This window comes from Macrotis lagotis, chromosome 3 (genome assembly GCF_037893015.1).
Source record: "Macrotis lagotis isolate mMagLag1 chromosome 3, bilby.v1.9.chrom.fasta, whole genome shotgun sequence".
NCBI lineage: Eukaryota > Metazoa > Chordata > Mammalia > Peramelemorphia > Peramelidae > Macrotis > Macrotis lagotis.
In genome coordinates, this window is record NC_133660.1 from 167,253,516 (window position 1) to 167,272,399 (window position 18,884).

At 36.5% G+C, this 18,884-nt stretch overlaps 1 protein-coding gene across 2 annotated transcripts in view; it reads left to right on the top strand.

The window, feature by feature from the left end:
* Positions 1–18,884, top strand: part of CORIN (corin, serine peptidase) — a 211,302-nt gene that overhangs the window by 186,878 nt on the left and 5,540 nt on the right. For both annotated transcript variants that reach the window (XM_074229502.1, XM_074229503.1), the window contains 5 exons: positions 304–433; positions 10,836–10,952; positions 13,728–13,777; positions 13,940–14,114; positions 18,385–18,656. In XM_074229502.1, coding sequence (XP_074085603.1) covers positions 304–433; positions 10,836–10,952; positions 13,728–13,777; positions 13,940–14,114; positions 18,385–18,656 — 744 coding nt within the window. The remainder of the gene's footprint in view (positions 1–303; positions 434–10,835; positions 10,953–13,727; positions 13,778–13,939; positions 14,115–18,384; positions 18,657–18,884) is intronic.

The following is an 18,884-nucleotide window of genomic DNA, read 5'->3' on the forward strand; positions in this document are numbered from 1 at the left end:
TTTTGCTAATTCCCTTGATATTCTTGACCTTTTGTTTCTCCAGATGAATTTTGTTACTATTGTATTTCTATAAAATAATTTTTGGTTGGTATGACATTGAATAAACAATTTAGTTTAGGTAGAATTGGTAGTCATATTTATTACATCAACTTGGTTCACTTTCATCTTTATAATATGTTAACAAAAAAGTTTTAATCTATATGCTTTAGGTCTTTCAATTGTGAGAATAGCAATTACTGTCCAGGATTAGTTCCAGAAGAAGAAACATAGTTTTGTTAAAATATTTCTTTTTTCTCTTCTCAGTTACATTATCTAAAGATGTGAACTCCTCTACATTCCTGACTGTTCATCGATCTGCCACTGACCACCAAGTCTGTGCTGACAACTGGCATGAGACATTGAGCCACCTGGCCTGCAAGCAGATGGGTTTAGGGTAAGGTCAGTAGTTGTAGCACCACTGAATTTCTCAGGGTTTAGTTGAGTATATTAATGACACAGATAGATTTTTTTTAGAACTCTTACTCAAAAAGCTTTTCAAAAGAAAGAGGGAAATGAGTGTGGGGAGAATAGTGTCCTTAATTACAGACAGCTGCTCTAAAGAGAGCTGAAACCTGACTTTGATAGAGCTTTTATAAGCAAATACAATCATTGCATTTTGAAGTGCCTGGGAAATAAAAGGTTTCCAACATTTATAAGACTTCATCTCTTGTTTTCTCTATGACCTAGATGGAGAACAATTGTGCTCTCTCTACAATGTTGCTAAAAATTCTTTTTGAGCAGCCTAAATGAAGGATGTCTGACTCAGTTTAATAAACCAGATGTTTATTTAACACCTACTATGTGCAAGACAGATCCTGACAATGCAAAGAAAAGAAGAAAATGGTCATGGTCTTCAAGGAATTTAGGTTCTACATTGGGATAGGAAAAACAACACATACACAGTTAAATATTTTAAGACATCACCATCATCATCATCATCATCATCATGATTCTAATAGTTTACGTTTATATGGTACCTACTATGTATCAGGCACTATGTCAAGTACTCAACAAATATTATTTCATTTAATCCTCACTTTGGTTCTGGGAAATAAGGCTTATTATTATTATTATTATTATTATTCCCATTTTCTTTTTTTTATTTTTTTATTCCCATTTTCAAATGAGGAATCTGAGGCAATTAAATGACTTGTCCAGGGTGACTTGTGAGTGCTGGAGCCAAATTTGAATTCAGGTTTTCTTGACTCCAACTCCAATGATCTATCCAATGTACCCCAGCTGTCTCTAAAAGATAATTTGAAGAAAGAGAGAACACAAATAACTGAGGATATTCAGAGAAAAGCTCCTGTTAAGAAAGATAAAGAAATCTGTGTGACAGATGAGGAGGGAGTACATTCCATGTGTAAGGGGTAGATACTAATGTACTGGGGATGAAAACAGCATTAATCTGGGGAACACCAAGTAGTCAGATTTGTAAATGAACTCAAATGCTGAATGTAGAAAGTGGGAAGACTTTAAATGGCAGACTATGGAATTTGTAATAGGGAGTTATAGAAGACTTCTGAGCAGGGGAGTGTCATGGTAAAATCTGTGTGAAGATTATTTTGACAACTGTATGGCAAATGGATTGGAAAAGAAGAAAACTAAAAACTTCTATAGTTGTTTAGATAAGAATTAATGAACTGTGAGTATAGTTGTAATTAGAGAGAATGGAGAATGACAAGACTTAGCAAGCATTTAGCTATGGGAGTTTAGGGAGATGGAAGAATAAAAAATGTCTGAGTGTAAAAATATAGTGATTAGGAAAATGGTGGTATCCTTTATATTTAGGAAAGTTTGGAAAAGAGGGTGTGGGAGGGAGAAGAATAATGAAGGGTGTTCTATTTTAAACATAATGGATTTGAAAGGCTAATGGAATATTTAGGCAAAGTTGTCCAGCAGGAAGTTGGATTTATGGGATTAGAATTCAGACTCATAGATATGGGACTGTAAGGGACTTCTGAGACTATTTAGTCCAGTCTCCATTTCATAGATTAGGAAATTGAGTCTCATGTAATTAAACTGAGTCTCAGATAATTAAGTAGTGAATGTATAGATTTAGAACTTATCCACCCAGAGATGATACTTGCATTCATGAAAGATGATACTTGATCCATGAGATCAATAAAGGATAGACTATAGAAATTGAACAAAACCAATGAACACTCAAGTTCAGTGAACCTGAGATAAATTACAATTCAACAAAGCAGTTGTAAGACAGGTAGGAAAAGAACCAGAAGAAAATGTCCTAAAAGTTAAATAGAGAGTGTTCAAAAGAAGCCACCAGATTTAGTAGCTAAGAGATGATTGGGTTCTTGGAAGAGGGCATTTTCAGTTGAGTGATAGAGGAGGAAATCAGATTCCTTCTCCATTGGTATTTCTTCCTCTATATTCTTATTTTCCTTTAATAGTAGACTCCTGAGAACTATGTCCAGAAATGTATCACCTATGACCAACATGGTGATGAATTTAAGTTGGTCTTGAGACATTGAGCATGAAAAATGAAATCTTTTATTAAGCCTGTAGTTGATGCCCATCCAACCTCAAGTGATAGGACTTGTCAAAACCCATTCTCCAGTGGCATAAGCATTCAAGAATGCAGGTCACTTCCATGCCAGGATGAGGTACCTTCTATTTTTTATAATTGAAAAAGTTCAACTTAAAATTGCTAGTATTTTAATTTACCATGAAATGAAGTAATTATTAACATTGAAAGCATCACCATTTTTGATCCTTAGTAAATGGAAGATGCAATGTGGTATAGGAGAAAGTGAAATAGAAATGGGGGCATGAATCCTTAAATAAGAGTCATAGAGGTTGCAAACTGACTTGGTTTTGTAATATAATATATCATATCTTTGATAGATTGGACTGTTTCATGGTGTTCTTGAAGTTGTTCTTGAACCTGGAGATTTGAATGACTTGCATGGTTTTGTGGGATTCTCTAGATTCAAAGAATACCTCACTATTTTAAAGAATTACTTAGGATGACTCATCAATTGTATTTTTATTTATTTTGGTAAATATTTCTCAGTTATATTTTATTCTGGCTTGGTAGCATACACAAGTGTTGCCTGTTTTATACCTTGCTGCTCAGAGACCATATGTTTGGCACCTCTAATATGGGGGAAAGAAAGTTATTCTGAGAGCAAGGAAAATGCAGTTCCACATCCTGTCCTGAAACATATAGGCTATGGAATCCTGGTCAGCTCCCTTAACTTCTAGTGGTATCAGGCAAATCTCTGAGAATATTAATTTCTTTTTTCTTTTTGGCAAGGCAATGGGGTTAAGTGACTTGCCCAAGGTCATACAATTAAGTATTAAATATCTGAGACAAGATTTGAACTCAGGTCCTCTTGACTTCAGGGCCAGTGCTCTATCCACTGGGCCACCTGCCTGCCCCTGAAACTATTAATTTCAGAGCTTATGTTGATTTGCCTTGATAAGAAGTTTTCTCTTGAGAATTACTCAAAGCAATAAAATCATAGGTCCAATTCAGAACACTGCCCTCTCTCCCACCAAAAACAGCAGTATTTAAATGAAAAAGACCAAAAAAAAAAAACCCTGGAAAGAAAAGGCATCTAGACTGAGTTATATCTCAAACAGTTATAACTTGGCATCTTGAACATGAGTATATTGTGTATTTGTGTGCTGTTGTGTCTTTTTATCTGTATGAGATTTTTGAGAGAAACATTTTTTGGCGATGAGTGCTCACATTTTTAAAGTTTTTGGTCACCTCTAAATATTATTGGGAAGAGGATGAAATGTAATAAAGAGGGAAACCAAAGAAAGCAGTCATAACATTTCCTAAGTTGTACAAGTGAAACCACTTCTGATCTAGAAGAAACCTAATTATTTGGGAGATAAAAATCTTTTGTAAAAAATATAAAAGTAGTGCTTGGAGTAGTGGGCTCAGATTAGCCTCTCCCCCTACCTTACTGCCCTCCTACCTCAACCCTAAGAAAGGAGAAGGCAGAAAGAGAAATGGACCAATTTCACTTGTACACTTATATACTTGCTAGTGATGTTTTTTGCCTGGTTTCATATACAGGAGTCATTTTTAGATGATGCCAGGAGTCTATAGGATGTAGAGGTACAGCGTAGATGGCAAGGAATGATGATCTTCCATCTCACGAGAAGCAATTGAATTGATGATTTCTGTTTTATAAAAATTGTGAGAGCAGTCAAGCAGACCAAATGAAATGTGTTCTAGGATGACTTTGGTGGAGGGGGAAAAAGGAAATATAAGGGATATAGGAAAAAATATTTCTACCATCCTTCCCACCATTGGGGCAAATCTTCTCGCCACTTGATCATTCTAGATGGTTCCTGGAAGGACCTTTGGTAGAACTGAAGACCTAGAAAAAGAGGCTGCTAGACCCCAGTGAATCTCAGGAAGTCTCAAACTATTAGACAAAAACTTTAGAAAAAAGGGTTTCTTGACTGTTAAATTAATTGGTTTCTTATTGGAAACATCTTGGTTTTATACTGTGCAGTACCAAAGAGGAAGGAATTTGCTTCTATCTGTTTTTAAAGAGAACTGGAGATTATTGTATAATGAAATTGTCATCCATGTGAAGTTCAAGAGGAACACTGTAGGGCAGAAACCATTTTCTTTCTGCTTGTCTTCCTGCTCAGTTTTATGCTCAATTCTAGTTGTATTATAATACAGATTTGTAACTATCAATATTAATGCTCATAATGAAATGTTGCTTTGTTATGCCCTCTTGCCAAGGAACATGTTCTAGGGTTAAACACACTCTTGATGCAATTTTAAAATTATTTATTCAGTTATTGACTAGCAAGATTCTGCCTGTAGTAAATTTTTACTGTCAGTTTTGGAGAATAATGTAAATCTTGGCATCCTTCCACTTCATTCTCTTTCCTTCCTTCCCTATAAAGGTCATATTTCAGGAGAATGAATACTTAAATTAATCTAGAGTATAACACTTTGTTAGAATCAAAGAAATTACCTTATTTATTGAAAACTATCAAAAAATCATTTTTTGCAAGACTTTTTTACTACTTCCACATTTAAATAATTAACTTTGGATAAGATAAAATTGTAATCAGGGACACTAGAGGGCTTTTTAAAAAATCTATGCTTTCTCTAATTGCCTTGCTTTAGAACCGAGGTTATTTTATAAAATGAAATGAAATTTGATCAGGTCATGAAACTGACCTTCACTGAGAAGTCTCAGGAAAAGTTTGAACTCTGTTGTTTTCACCACAATTCTTATGTTTGAGTGCAAATTTTCTATTTCAAATAGGCTAATAGATCTTAAGCTGGAAGGCAACTTGACTCCTCATTGTTGCTAAACTCACATATCCAATGATTTGCCAGGTCTTCTCATTGTTGCCTTCACAGCATCTCTCATGAATGTTTCCTTCACTCTCTTAACCACCACTCTTGTTTAATGCGCATTGCCCCTCACCAAGGAATAGTGTGATAAGTCTGATTCCCTTGAGTTCCTTCCCCCATCAATATATCTTCAACCCCAGAGATTTTCCTAAAATCTAGGTCCAACTATGTCACCTCACTCATAAACTCCAATGACTGCCCAATTATTAATTCTAGCATAAAACATAAACCTCTTCACCATTTATGTCTGTTCATATTCTGGTCCCTTCCTACTGTTAAGGTGTTCTTGAATGTTGTTTTCCTTAAAACACACTGTGGTGTTCCTATACTGACTTCCTTACATATGTCACTCCATCTTCTATTTTGGACCTTTGCATTGGTTTCCCCTTCATGCCTGGAATGCTCATCCTCCTTGCTTTTACTTTCTAGAATCCTTGGCTGTCTTTAAGATTCAGTTCAAGTTCCACCTTTTGTGGGACATTTTCTATCATCTCCCTCCCTGCCCCCCCAACTTACTCTGTATATAGCATGTAGTTACCTACTAATGCACATATCTTATTTCTCATTAGAATATAAGCTCTTTGAGGACAGGGCTTGTTTTTTAAATTTTATATCATCAGTGCTGTGCAGAGTACCTGTATATAAAATGCATTCAATATATGCTTATTGATTTATTGACTAAATAAAAGAAATAGAATGAGGTTTCTAGTGCAATAGAAAAATATCTAAGGGAGGCTTTATAGAAGACACCACAAAAAGAGGTGATGGATTTCGGTTTCGAATGACATACACACAATTTGTGTACTGGCATTAGAATAATTTGCTTTGTTTGGCTAATCACACTTGTTATAAGAAATTTTCTTTTCTGATCCCTGCCCAGCCCCCAAATTAGGGAAGAGATAGGAGGAAGAGAATATATTGTATATTAATTTTTTTCAAAGAAAATATGAGTGTATACTATAGATAGGAAATGTTGCATAAACTTTCAGATGAGGTCATTATATTTATAGGTTTGGAGACATCTAGTTGGCACAATAGATAGAGTACTGAGCCTGAAGTTAGAAGACTCATCTTCCCAAGTTCAAATCTGTATTCAGGCACTTCCTAGCTGTGTGACCATAGGCAAGTCACTTAATCCATTTGCCTCAGTTTCCTCATCTTGTAAAAGAAGTTGAAGAAAGAAATGTCAAACCATTCTAGTATCTTTACCAAGAAATTCCCAAATGGGGGTCATGAAGACTCAGACATGATTGAAACAACCAAACAACAAAAATTATTAGGTTTACTTACCTGTTTTACTTTGTTACAAGAGCCCTCTTATGAAAGGGAATTTGCAGATGTATGTAATGTAAAAACAAAACACATCAATAAAACTGAATATGTTAAAAAAAAAGAAAGCATGAATGCGTTAGTTTATGATAAGTTCTGGCTGAGGGTATATTCAGACTGATAAATCACAAATTCATTGAGATAAATTTAATAAGCATTTACTAAATGATTACTTATGAGTAAGATAGTATGTGCCAGTTGCTGGAGAGAAAAACACAAATCAAAAACAGTCTTAATCATTAAGGAATTTATATTCTACTGAGGAATATGAAAAGTAAATAATCAACTATCTAATACAATTTAATTTGAGAAGAGAAAAAATTAGGGAGCATAGGAAAGATTTCCTATAGAGAACAGTGGAGTCCATCTTTGTAAGAAATTAAGGGTGCCAAAAAAAGGGAAGATAGAGTAGACATATCCCAAGCATGCAGGAAAGCCTGTCCAAGGGAGTAGATTTAGGCAATGGAAAGCCTAGTTTTAGGAATAGCCAACAGGTCAGCTTGACTGAAATATAGCGTACGTGAAGGGGAGGGATAGGAAATAAATCTAGAAATGTAGGCTGCAGGCATTTGTGAAGGGTTTTAAATGATTATCTGAGAAATTTGCATTTTATTTTAGAGGTAATAGGCAACTGCTTCCTTTTTTTTGGCAAAACAATGGGTTTATGTCATTTGCCCATGGTCTCACAGCTTAGGTAATTATTAAGTGTCTGAGTCTGGATTTGAATTCAGGTCCTCCTGACTTCAGCATCTGTGCTCTATCCACTGTACCACCTAGCTACCCCTACTGGGGCTTTTTTTTAGGTTTTTGCAAGGCAAATGGAGTTAAGTGGCTTGCCCAAGGCTACACGGCTAGGTCATTATTAAATGTCTGAGGTTGGATTTGAACCCAGGTACTCCTGACTCCAGGGCCAATGCTCTATCCACTTTGCCACCTAGCCACCACCTACTGGGGCTTCTTGAGAAATATTTTGGTTTAGTTTTGCTTTAAGAAGAATATTTTGGCATCTGTGTGAAGTATGGCATGGAGAAGGAAGATAAGCTGGAGTCCAAATAGGGGACTTAAAAATAGGTGGGGTCAGTGGTAAAGAAGGCCAGAGCTTGGGTGATGACCATAGAATAGATTGAAGCACATGAAGAATTGTGGAGACAGAACTGACAAGATTTGGCAACTAATTTGATTTAAGGGTAAGGGATTTGGAAGAATCAAGACTGCTGATCTCTAATGCTTACTATCTAAGCCACTTAACTTTCCCAGGCCCCATTTTTTTCTCATTTGTGAAATGAGGGCTGTTACATTAAATGACCTTTTAGGGCTCTTCCAGTTCCAGAGTTCTGCTGTTAAGTCAAACATTGAATAATTGAACTTCAAGTTACTGGGAATTTCATTTAACCTAATTTACCTTACTTCCCCCCTCCACTCGTAGGGTAAAAGTTGCAAATTATAAAAAATAAAATAAAAAAGGGGTTTCATCAAAAAAACCTTACATTTTTTATCCTAGTCTTAGAACTTTCGATTAAATTTCATCTCATATTCACCTCTCTGTTCCAGCCTATTGAGATCTATTTGCTCGCAAATTCTGCCAATACGCACTACAATTTTGATAACCCTTTTAGATTTGTGAAATGCTTTGTGATTTGCCCAAGATCAATCAGCTGGTTGTGAGGGAGGTAGTGGAGATTTAACATCAATTCCTCCAAAAAGAGCACCGTATCCATCACACCATGCAGCTATCAGCTAATATACAAAGTATCCCCAAAGACTTAGGACACTTTAAAATTTTAATATATTAAAGTTGCTCTAAGATTTTTGGGGCCCGGTATAATAAAGATATCTTCCAGCTTTGTATCATCTGCAGATTTGGTAAGCATGCCTTTGGTGCTCATACACATGCTATTAATAAATACATTAAACAGGCCAAGGACAAAGCACTCTGGCACCCCCTGTTGCTACTCCTCTAGTTTGACATGAATCCATTAATCATAACTCTTTGGTCACTGGGTTTCTAAAAATTGTATTTTATGTTTATAAATGGGTTTCAGTTTAGTTCAATCCAAACAATATTAATTAAACTCCTTCCACATGCAAGGCAGTATACTGGGCATTGGGGGATTTTAAAGATGAAAACAAATACCCAGTTTTTGTAGGAAGTTAACTTAGTCAACTGAGCAGATGGGGCACACTTAAAAAATGAATACAAGGATGAGGCAAAGGAGAGATGCAGGCAATGCATCAGAAAAAAAACTTGAAAGTAGAAATCACGTTAAGTTGGGTAGAGGAAAGGGAAGGCTGAAGTCATCATTGAACCTGCTGCTTTGGGAGAGCCATGCTAGGGAGTGAGAAACTCTTCTCAATAGGCAGATCAGGTGAATCAGGCCTGGTAATCAGTGGGATGACATGTCAGCTCCCTTTCACAGCTCTTCAGGTAGTGTGTGAAAGCAAACAGAGTGGTTAAAATTTAGGGATCAGGAAGACCTAGTGTTAAAATACTGTTTATGATAATTAGTAGTAATAGGATTATAGGCAAGTCAAATAATCTTAACCTCAAACAATTGTCTAAGGTGTGTGGCATGGGCATCCTACCCTGAGAAGATATAGATCCTTGGCATGATAGGCATGACATGATAATTGTCTTCAAATAGTTTAAGGACTGCTGCCTAAAAGAGAGATCGCATTTACTCTGGTCCCAGAGGGCAGAACCAGGAGCAAAGGGGTGAAGTTTTGGAGAGGCTGATTTAGATTTGATGTCACAAAAAAGCTTTCTAATGATTTCCCAAAGTGCCCTGGCCTCTCTAGAAGTAGTGGGTGTCCACTCAACAGAGAACTCCAAGGAGATGATCAGCAACCACTTGCTGGGTATATTATCTCTGTGATTCCTTTCTTATATGGGTTATTTTCAATGACATCTAAAGTCCCACTCAAAAGGCTTGATTCTGTGATTTATTGCTCAATTGTCATACAAAAGCATATGGCAAAATGCTTCTGTAAAGGTGTTTTGAGATTTCTTTCCTCCAACTCCTTTTGATTTTTTATCTCAGTTTTCTCTTCAGACAGATTCTTTTATTATTCTCTTTGGAGACAGCATAGTTCAGTGGAAAGAGCACTGAACTTGAAGTCAAGTGAGACCTGGGTTTAAATCCTATTTCTGATAAATATTAGCTTTGTGATAATAGGGAAGGGGTATGTGTGCTTGTGAGAAAAAGAGAGAATATAAGAAATGTATAGATAATAATGACAATAATCATAATACCTAACATTTATATAGCTACTATTATGTGAGATGCACTCTGCAGTTTTGCAAGCATGATCTCATTTTATTCTTAGAACAATTCTGGAAAGTAGGAGCTATTATTAACCCCATTTTACAGTAGACAGAGCTGAGGCAAATGGAAGCCAACCCACTGGCCAGGGCCAAACAGCTAATAAATGTCTAAGGTCAGGTCTTCTTCATTCCAGACCCAGAACTCTGTTCACCCAGAAAACAATCAAGAATATCAGTCAGAATAAAAAAAAATCCTTAATTTTAACTATAACTGAAATTTGACTGTATTTACAAATAATATTTTATAACTTTAAGAAATTAAGATGTATTGATGCCTTGGGAAAAAAAAACTTTCAAATAAGTTTTTCCCCTGAAACAATTTGAAATAAAGGCCACTCTTGTTAGCTACTGCTTATTATTTATATTAAGATGTCATTACCATAAGTAAGAACCCATACATGTATAAAATCCCAAGATTTGTAAAAAAAAGCAACCACATGAAATTTGGTATTTCTTCCCTATGCTAAATTGACCAATTTCTCAGATGCTGAAACTGTTGACTAAAAAACTCCCCCCCCCAAAAAAAAACCTAAAAGAGGATAAACTCCTGTCATATTGGGAATGTATAAAAAAGGCTGTGAAAATCTTAATCTTTTGAGCCTCCAGAATACTTCTGAAATTTCCCTCCTCACTGTTCTCCCAAAGTTCCAAGTTTTTCCTGGTAAGAATGATAAAATGCTAACAATCTTGAGATGATGCCCAAAATGAACTGTCCATGAATATTAATTTATAATTGTGAAAAACAAATTGTACTTTGACTATGTAGTATTTTTGCTTCCTTAGAGAGCTCTCAGTGACAGAAATCAAACAAGAACAGAGACATCCTTGGAAGTGGCTAACTCTGCGCTCGGACTGGCAGCATGAAAACATGAGCACTCTCCATGAACTGCTGGTGAAAGGGTAAGCCATGAGTAAGGGGCTCACCTAAGTTAGGGAGGCAGAGTATTTATGCACATCAGAATTTCTTTTGTGTATGAATTGGAGTCTATGACTACTTGAGGTCATATGATAATTGGGGTTTTTTCTTCTAATTTTCACTATAGCTCCTATTTTCCAGAGCTGTTGTAAGAATCAAATGAGATCATGCTTGCAAAACAACACAGTACCTCTCACATAATAGTTGCTAAATAAATATTAGGCATTATGATTATTGTCATTATTATCTAATCATTTCTTATAGTCTATTTCACACACACACACACACACACACACAGCTCTTCCCCATTATCACTAAGCTAATATTTGTCAGAAATAGGATTTAAAACCAGGTCTCACTTGACTTCAATGATCTCAAAGTGGCCTCTGAATCAGGAACTTTCCTAGCATACTCTTAAATTTCAGCATCACTGTTTTCACTTTCTAAAAGTGAATAAATGATTTTATTTCCTTTGATGATTCTTTTTAGGACTCCTATGGAGAGTGTTGTGATCAAGGGGAAGATACTTGGTTTTTGATTTCAGAATAAATCTTCAAGTTAGTTGGTCCTTAGACATTTATTAAGTGTCTATTTAATAAGGCACAGGACAGACCCTATCCTCATGGGACTCACAAAATGTAAGACATTTTTGTAAAAAGAAGCTGAAAGGGAAAGGGGGGGAGAAAGAACCTGAAAGTGAGAAGTGGGGGAAGGATATGGCCTGGGGCTTGATGCAAGTCCAGAGTTGAATAGGAAATGGTGACCTGACTACTGGAGGACTCCCAGAAATGTGAGAGTGGGAAGAACTCCACGGGCAAAGAATATTAGGGAGGTTTGAGGCTCGGGCTTGATGTGATCTTGCAAGATGATGTGATATATCTAAATTTTGTAACTTATTAAGTGAAAAAAGTTTGTGAATGAACTTTTGAGTCAGAGTAAATTTCTGCCTTTCCTTCTTCCTTCCCTTCTTCCCTTCTTTCCTCCTTTCCTCTTTTCACCTCTTTCCTTCCCTCCACTCCTCCTTCCCTCCTTCCTTCCCTCCCTCCACTGCTCCTTCCCTCTTCCCTCCCTCCTTCCCTCCCCTTCTCCCATCCCTCCTTCTCTCCTCCTTCCTCCCTCCTCCTCCTTCTTCCCCTCCTTCCTTCCTACCTCCCCCTTCCCGACTCCATTCCTCCGTCCTCCCTCCTCCCTCCTTTCCTTTCTCTTCCCTTCCTTCCTCGCCTTCCCCCTCTCTTCCTTCCCACTTCCCTCCTTCCTTCCTCTCCCTTCACTCCTTTCTTCCTCCCCTCCTTTCCTCCTTCCCTCCCTCCCTCCTTCTTCCCTTCCTTTCCTCCCCTCCCCTTCCCTCCTCCTTCCTTCCCCCTTTCCTCCTCCCTTCACCCCCCTTTTCTCCTCCCTTTTTCCCCTTCCCTTCTCCCTTCCTCCCCTTCACTCCTTCCTTCCTCCCCTCCTTTTCTCACTCTGTCCCTCCTTCCTTTCCTTCCTCCCTCCTTCCCTCCTTCCTTTCCTCTTCCTCCCTCCCTCCCTCCCTCCCTCCCTCCTTCCCTCCCTCCCTCCTTCCCTCCCTCCCTCCTTCCCTCCTTCCTCCTTCCTTCCTTCCTTCCTTCCTTCCTTCCTTCCTTCCTTCCTTCCTCCCTCCCTCCCTCCCTTCCTTCCTTCCTTCCTTCCTTCCTTCCTTCCTTCCTTCCTCCTTCCCTCCCTCCCTCCCTCCCTCCCTCCCTCCCTCCCTTCCTTCCTTCCTTCCTTCCTTCCTTCCTTCCTTCCTTCCTTCCTTCCTTCCTTCCATCCTTCCTTCCTCCTTCCCTCCCTCCCTCCCTCCTCCCTTCCTTCCTTCCTTCCTTCCTTCCTTCCTTCCTTCCTTCCTTCCTTCCTTCCTTCCTTCCTTCCTTCTCTTTCCTACTTGAGGCAATTAAAGTTAAGTGTAATTTAATGGACAAGTCAATTAACTCTTTAAAGCTCAGGCAGCTAAGATGTGTCTGCTGGGTTTATAGATGGGTTGCAGTATATGCATGGTTTGGGAACTCTCCACTCTGAAATATAAGTCCTTGATGTGAGAAAGAAACTGAAAACTATCTTTAAGCCATTAATAGGCTGTTACATTGTGGTGGTGGGGGCAATGTTAGGTTTGCTCTAGAGAACAAAGCAACCTCTTGTAGATGCTGCCTTCAGGACTGGATGCTACAGTTTAACAAGGTTATGAATAATCCAGAGAATGTCCAATGAAGTGCCATTAGGATATGAGAGGCCTTGAATACATGATATTTAAAGATTAGTTGAAGAAACTGGGCATTTTTAGACTAAAACAGACTCGGAAGGAACATAATTGTTTTCAAGTATCTGATATGCTCTTAAGGGCAGGAAGGATTAGGTTTCAGTTTGGCTTTAGAACCAGCCAATAGAAAAACCATCATTGACAGAACCAGCAATGCAAAGATGCAAATTTTAATTTGATTTAGAAAAAAAATTCTAATAATTTAGAGTTATTAAGAAGTAGAATGGGTTTCTGAACCTTCAAGAAGTGACATCTTCCTCTTCCTTGGAATGTTTCATGCAGGTCAGGTTTACTTATTAGGTGTGCTATTGTGAGAATGTCTTTTGTGTATGAGTTGGATTCTGTGACCACTGAGGTCCCTTCTAATTTTCACTATTCATGATCCATCCCAAATTCATTGAGATTGATCAGATCATGGATGCTGTATTTGTGATGATTAGTAAAGTTATAAGTTAATATGTTTACTGTTTTATTTCTCTAAATATAGGCATCCTTGTCAAAGCAGAAGTCGGATTTCTCTCTTGTGCTCGGAACAAGGTGAGAGAAGTAGCAATGGTCACGTGGCATGAATTTAATTTCATTGATTTGCTCAGGAGGAAAATGAAAAAAATCTTATTTGAGGATGCATCTACTTGACAACCCAATATCTGGATATCTTTCAATGAATGGATAACATCTGTGATCTATGTTCTTTGACAGACTGTGGCCGTCGCCCTGCGGCTCGTATGTACAAGAGGATTCTTGGTGGCAGAACAAGTCGACCTGGAAGGTGGCCATGGCAGTGCTCCTTGCAGAGTGAACCAAGTGGACATATTTGTGGGTGTGTTCTGATTGCCAAAAAATGGGTCCTGACTGTTGCTCACTGCTTTGAGGGGTGAGTTGTATATGTTTTATTTGGTTACATAGGAGCCTGTTTTGTCCTACATACCATGGAAACCAAGTCTGGTTTTTTTTTGTATGATACATGTTATCAATTTGTGGAAATAGAAAAGGGATGGATGTCCTTCTTCCTTGTAGTCAATACACTTTGGTAGAGAGATTCTTATGCTGTAACTCATAAAATCCCACAGATTATTCATAATTATGGTATATTAGCATTACAATTAATGTCTTAAGAATGAAAGAGTATGATATTTAGTGGATTAGTTCTTGGAACTAAGAAAACAGCATAGTAAAATAGCATTCCAAGCTTTATCATTTATATATTTTTTAGTCTGGGTAACAGAATTGGAAGAACAAAATGAATCAATGAATTTTTTGCTGGAACAATCAAGTTGTAGGGGAATTTTTAATTCTTATTAATGAGAGATTGCTTTTATTGACAAAATCATAGGTCCATGAAATATTTAAGTATTGAGTGCCTGCTATATTCATGATATAATGGGAGAAACATCACTAACTGATAGGGATGTTTAATATTATTTTGGATCAAATGCTTAGAAAGCACATGATATGCTCAAGATTAACAATGAACCAGATTTACTTAGAAATATTTCCCATTTTTGATGTAAAACCCCTCAAAAGATAAAATCCACTAGACTGTAGTCAGAAATTTCTGGAAAGATGAAAAAAAATTTAAAAATTCATCAAATTTTCATTCATGGTCACCTTTTCATGTTTACATTTGATATCAAAAATACATTTTGTTGAAGGATCTGGTGAAATATAAACAAAGTATGACAGCTGAGGAGTAGAATGTATTTATACTTAAAGAAAGACATAGTATCAAAAGATAGATGTTGTATAGGAATTTATCAAGAAGAGTTTCTGACTGTAAGGTACTAGGAACAGAGTTTAAGAAAGCATTAATAAATTTCTTAGAAATTGCCTAATATGATTGAGAACTGTGAAATAGGGATTTTATATACTCATTCTTTATAGTTACTCAGATATCCTGAATATTACAGTAATGCTACAGAGATTTCTGTTGTCTTTATTACTCAGTCTCATCTTTGTACATTGGAAAGGCCCAATGCTTGTTAGGTAGTTTCTAGTGAGATGGGAATTGAGATGAAAGAAGGGTCCTTTAGACCTGTCTCCTCTAATTATGTTTAGGTAAAGATATAATTTTGATTTTTCTTTTCTGACTTTTAAAAATCCAAATCGACCCTCAAACAGAATAAAAAGGGGGTGGCTAGGTGGTTCAGTGGATAGAGCACTGGCCCTGGAGTCAGGAGTACCTGAGTTCAAATCTGTTCTCCAACACTTAATAATTACTTGGCTGTGTGGTCTTGGGCAAGCCACTTATCCTCATTGCCTTGACAAAAAACCTAAAAAAAATAAACGAAAAGGCATATGATGGTCTTACTTAATCAAATCTAATAGGTAATTTATATTCATGATTTGAATGGATACATAGTATAGATACTTATCAAATTTCCAGATAGCAGAAAACTTTTTTGTACATATGACCAAAATTCAAAAGGTCTCAACAGTGAAATGACACTGAGGAGTCAAAATTCAACAACTATAAACATAAAGTTCTGAATTTAGCTTGAAATAAAAATCCCCTGCATAATACAAAATGGATAAGTTCAGGCTTAGCAGATCATGTGGAAATGGCCTAGGAGTTTTTCAATTGACTACAGACTACTCTATATGAGCCCAAAGTATGATGTAACTTCCAAAAGAAGCTAATGCAGTCTACATTACTAGACGTCTAGTATCCAGGTTGAGGCAGGTTATTATCTTGGCCTCTGCTCTGTTTAGACTGCATTGGGATTGTTATGTCTAGGCTTTCTTGTTCTACCTTCTCAATAGATGGGGGAGGGAGTAGAAGGAGGAAGAGAATTTAGAAATGAAAAATAAAACTAAAGGCCTAAAAAATTGTAAAAGATAAAAACTGAAAATGGTTGTATGGGGGTAAACTATTCTATCATGTCATATGAGGAATGAATGGTTAAAAGACCTTGAGATGTTTGATTTTAAGTGGAAAAGCTTATTGGGGTATTATATTTATTTGACATACATGAAAATAAGTTATATAGAAACAGGATTTAGACTTGTTTTGTGTTGAGAACTAGGAACAAGAAATGGGTCCAGATTTCATCTTTTCATTAGAAAGAATATTTTAATGATTCTGAGTATCCACAAGTGAAATATCACTACTTACGTTTGCTGGTTCTTAATGAAGAAGAGCATTTCTCCATTAGTTGTACCTAGTAAGATGTTATGAGGCACAGCTCAATTATATCAAGTAATTTTGTTGGTATGTGATTTATTACCTTAAAATAAACATCTTGTCTGATACAAATTGATTTTTAGTCATTAAAGTTGTAATTGATATGTTTCTTTCCTTACTTCCTCTCATTTCTTTTCTTTCTTTTCATAATATTAAATGCTGTGAAATGTTTGTCAATGAAGTAACTATATAGGTGGGGATAAAAGTCAAAGGATAAATAACTTGAATGAAGTGGGAATGAAACTAATTTCCCAGGGGGTCATGAGCTTCCTTCTATGAAGTGAAGGGAAAAGTAATTTTTTAAAATTTTTTTGCAAGGCAATGGGGTTAAATGACTTGCCCAAGGTCACACAGCTAGGTAATTATTTAAGTGTCTGAAGCAGGATATGAACTCCTTCTCCTGACTCCAGAGCAGAGAGAATTCTTTAGATATCACCCAGTACTCAACTCCTTCATTGTCATTGTTATTTTTCATTAAAATAGGAAAAAACAAAGACAGGGTAGGATATAATTTCGGCTTTTGACATATTTCCATTAGGATTCTCTCTAAGCATTTCACCTTTTTCTCAAGGTGCTCACTATCCTAGGAAAAGTCTTTTAGGCTTCTTTTTTCTTTTATTTAATTTTCATCATTCTCCTTTGAACATCACTTGTCATTCTTCCCACTTTGAGAGCTTAATCTGTCACATGCTCTATTATTCAGAATGTTACCTTCTGGAAGTATGATCTTTGCTTTCTAAATATTTATTTTGGGAATTTCTCTATTAGTCATTTAGTCCACTAAGTAAATGTTTTCTGGTATAAATAATAAAAACATGATCTATTATAACTTTATTTTTAATATAATTTTTGTTCCTCTTTTTTCACCCAAGAAAAAAAGAAAAAGAAAACAAAAACTCTTGTAACAAACGTGCATAGTCAAGTAAAACAGATTCCATCATTTGTCACGCCTAAAAATATATAGACTCTTTATTCACCTTAAGTCTATTTTCTCTCTATGAGGAGTTGGACAGCTTGCTTCATCCTTGATCTTTGGATTTGTGATTGTTTGCTGCATTGATCCTTAGTTTTTAAAAATTATTTATCTTTACAATGATTTTGTTATTATATAAATTGTTTACCTGGTTCTGCTTGTTTCACTTTGTACAAGTTCATATAAAGCCTTTCCAGGTTTCTCTGTAATTCTCCCTTTTTCCATTTATTATAGCATACTAGTATTATATTATATTCATATACTATATTTTTAACCATTTCTGAACTGATGGTCATTATAACTTTCCATCTAAGAAACCTAGATAAATTATTGATTGAAAAGCAACATGGCACAATGTAAAGAGCAATGGATTGGTGGAGAAGTGAATTTGGTATAAGAAATGCCTTGAATTCAAATCTTTCCTCTAATATTTACCAGCTATGTTACTATAAATGAACTATTTAACTTTCCCAAATTTTAGTTTCCTGATACGTAAAGTAGCCCTAAAAATTCCTGTAGTACTTGCCATAAAGGCTTATTGTAACCATCAAAGATATAGGGTAACTAGATGGCACAGTGGATAGAATTCTGGTCTTGGAATCAGGAGGGTGAGATTTTGAATCCAGCCACTGACACTTTCTAGTTGCATGACCCTAAGCAAGTCACTTAACCCTGATTGTCCAGCATCCAGGGTCACAGTCATACTGAATCACATCTGGATGACTCTGGAGGAGAAAGTTAGGCTGGTGACTTAGCACAGTACCCTCTCACTGAAATCCAATTCACATACTTGCCACGGCATCACATCCCTGATGTGGACTTCTTCAAAAATGAAGGACAAATGTTATTATAAACCTAAAAATACTTAAATAGAATTTTGTACTGTGAAGTCAACAAACTCAGCCTAAATTACAGTTTGAAAATTTTCATCTGTATTTAAAAAGATAATCTTAAATACAAATGTTAATACCTCTTATTATGCTGTTTAAGGAGAGAAAATGCTGCTGTATGGAAGGTGGTACTTGGTATCAACAATCTGGATCACCCATCGATCTTTATGCAGACACGTCTAGTGAAGACTATTATCTTACATCCTCGTTACAACAGAGCAGTGGTTGACTATGACATCAGCATTGTGGAGCTAAATGAAGATATCAGAGAGACCAGTTATGTACGTCCAGTCTGCTTGCCCAGATCTGGACAGGTGGTAGAGCCCGATACTTATTGTTACATCACAGGCTGGGGACACATGGGCAACAAAAGTAAGTCCGAATCTTGGAGGACTCCATTGATAAGTGCTAGTTGGCTGTGTGTGTCACATCACTGTGGTTTATCTACTTGCTTGATTTTTTTAAAGGAAAGAATACATTCCAATGTAAAAAGTTGGTGAGACTATGAAGTTTCCCCATTATTCAAGTTTATGTGTCTGTGCTCACTGTGTAATTAACTATATTTTCTGTATCAAGTCAGTTTTAATTGTAGTTGACTTG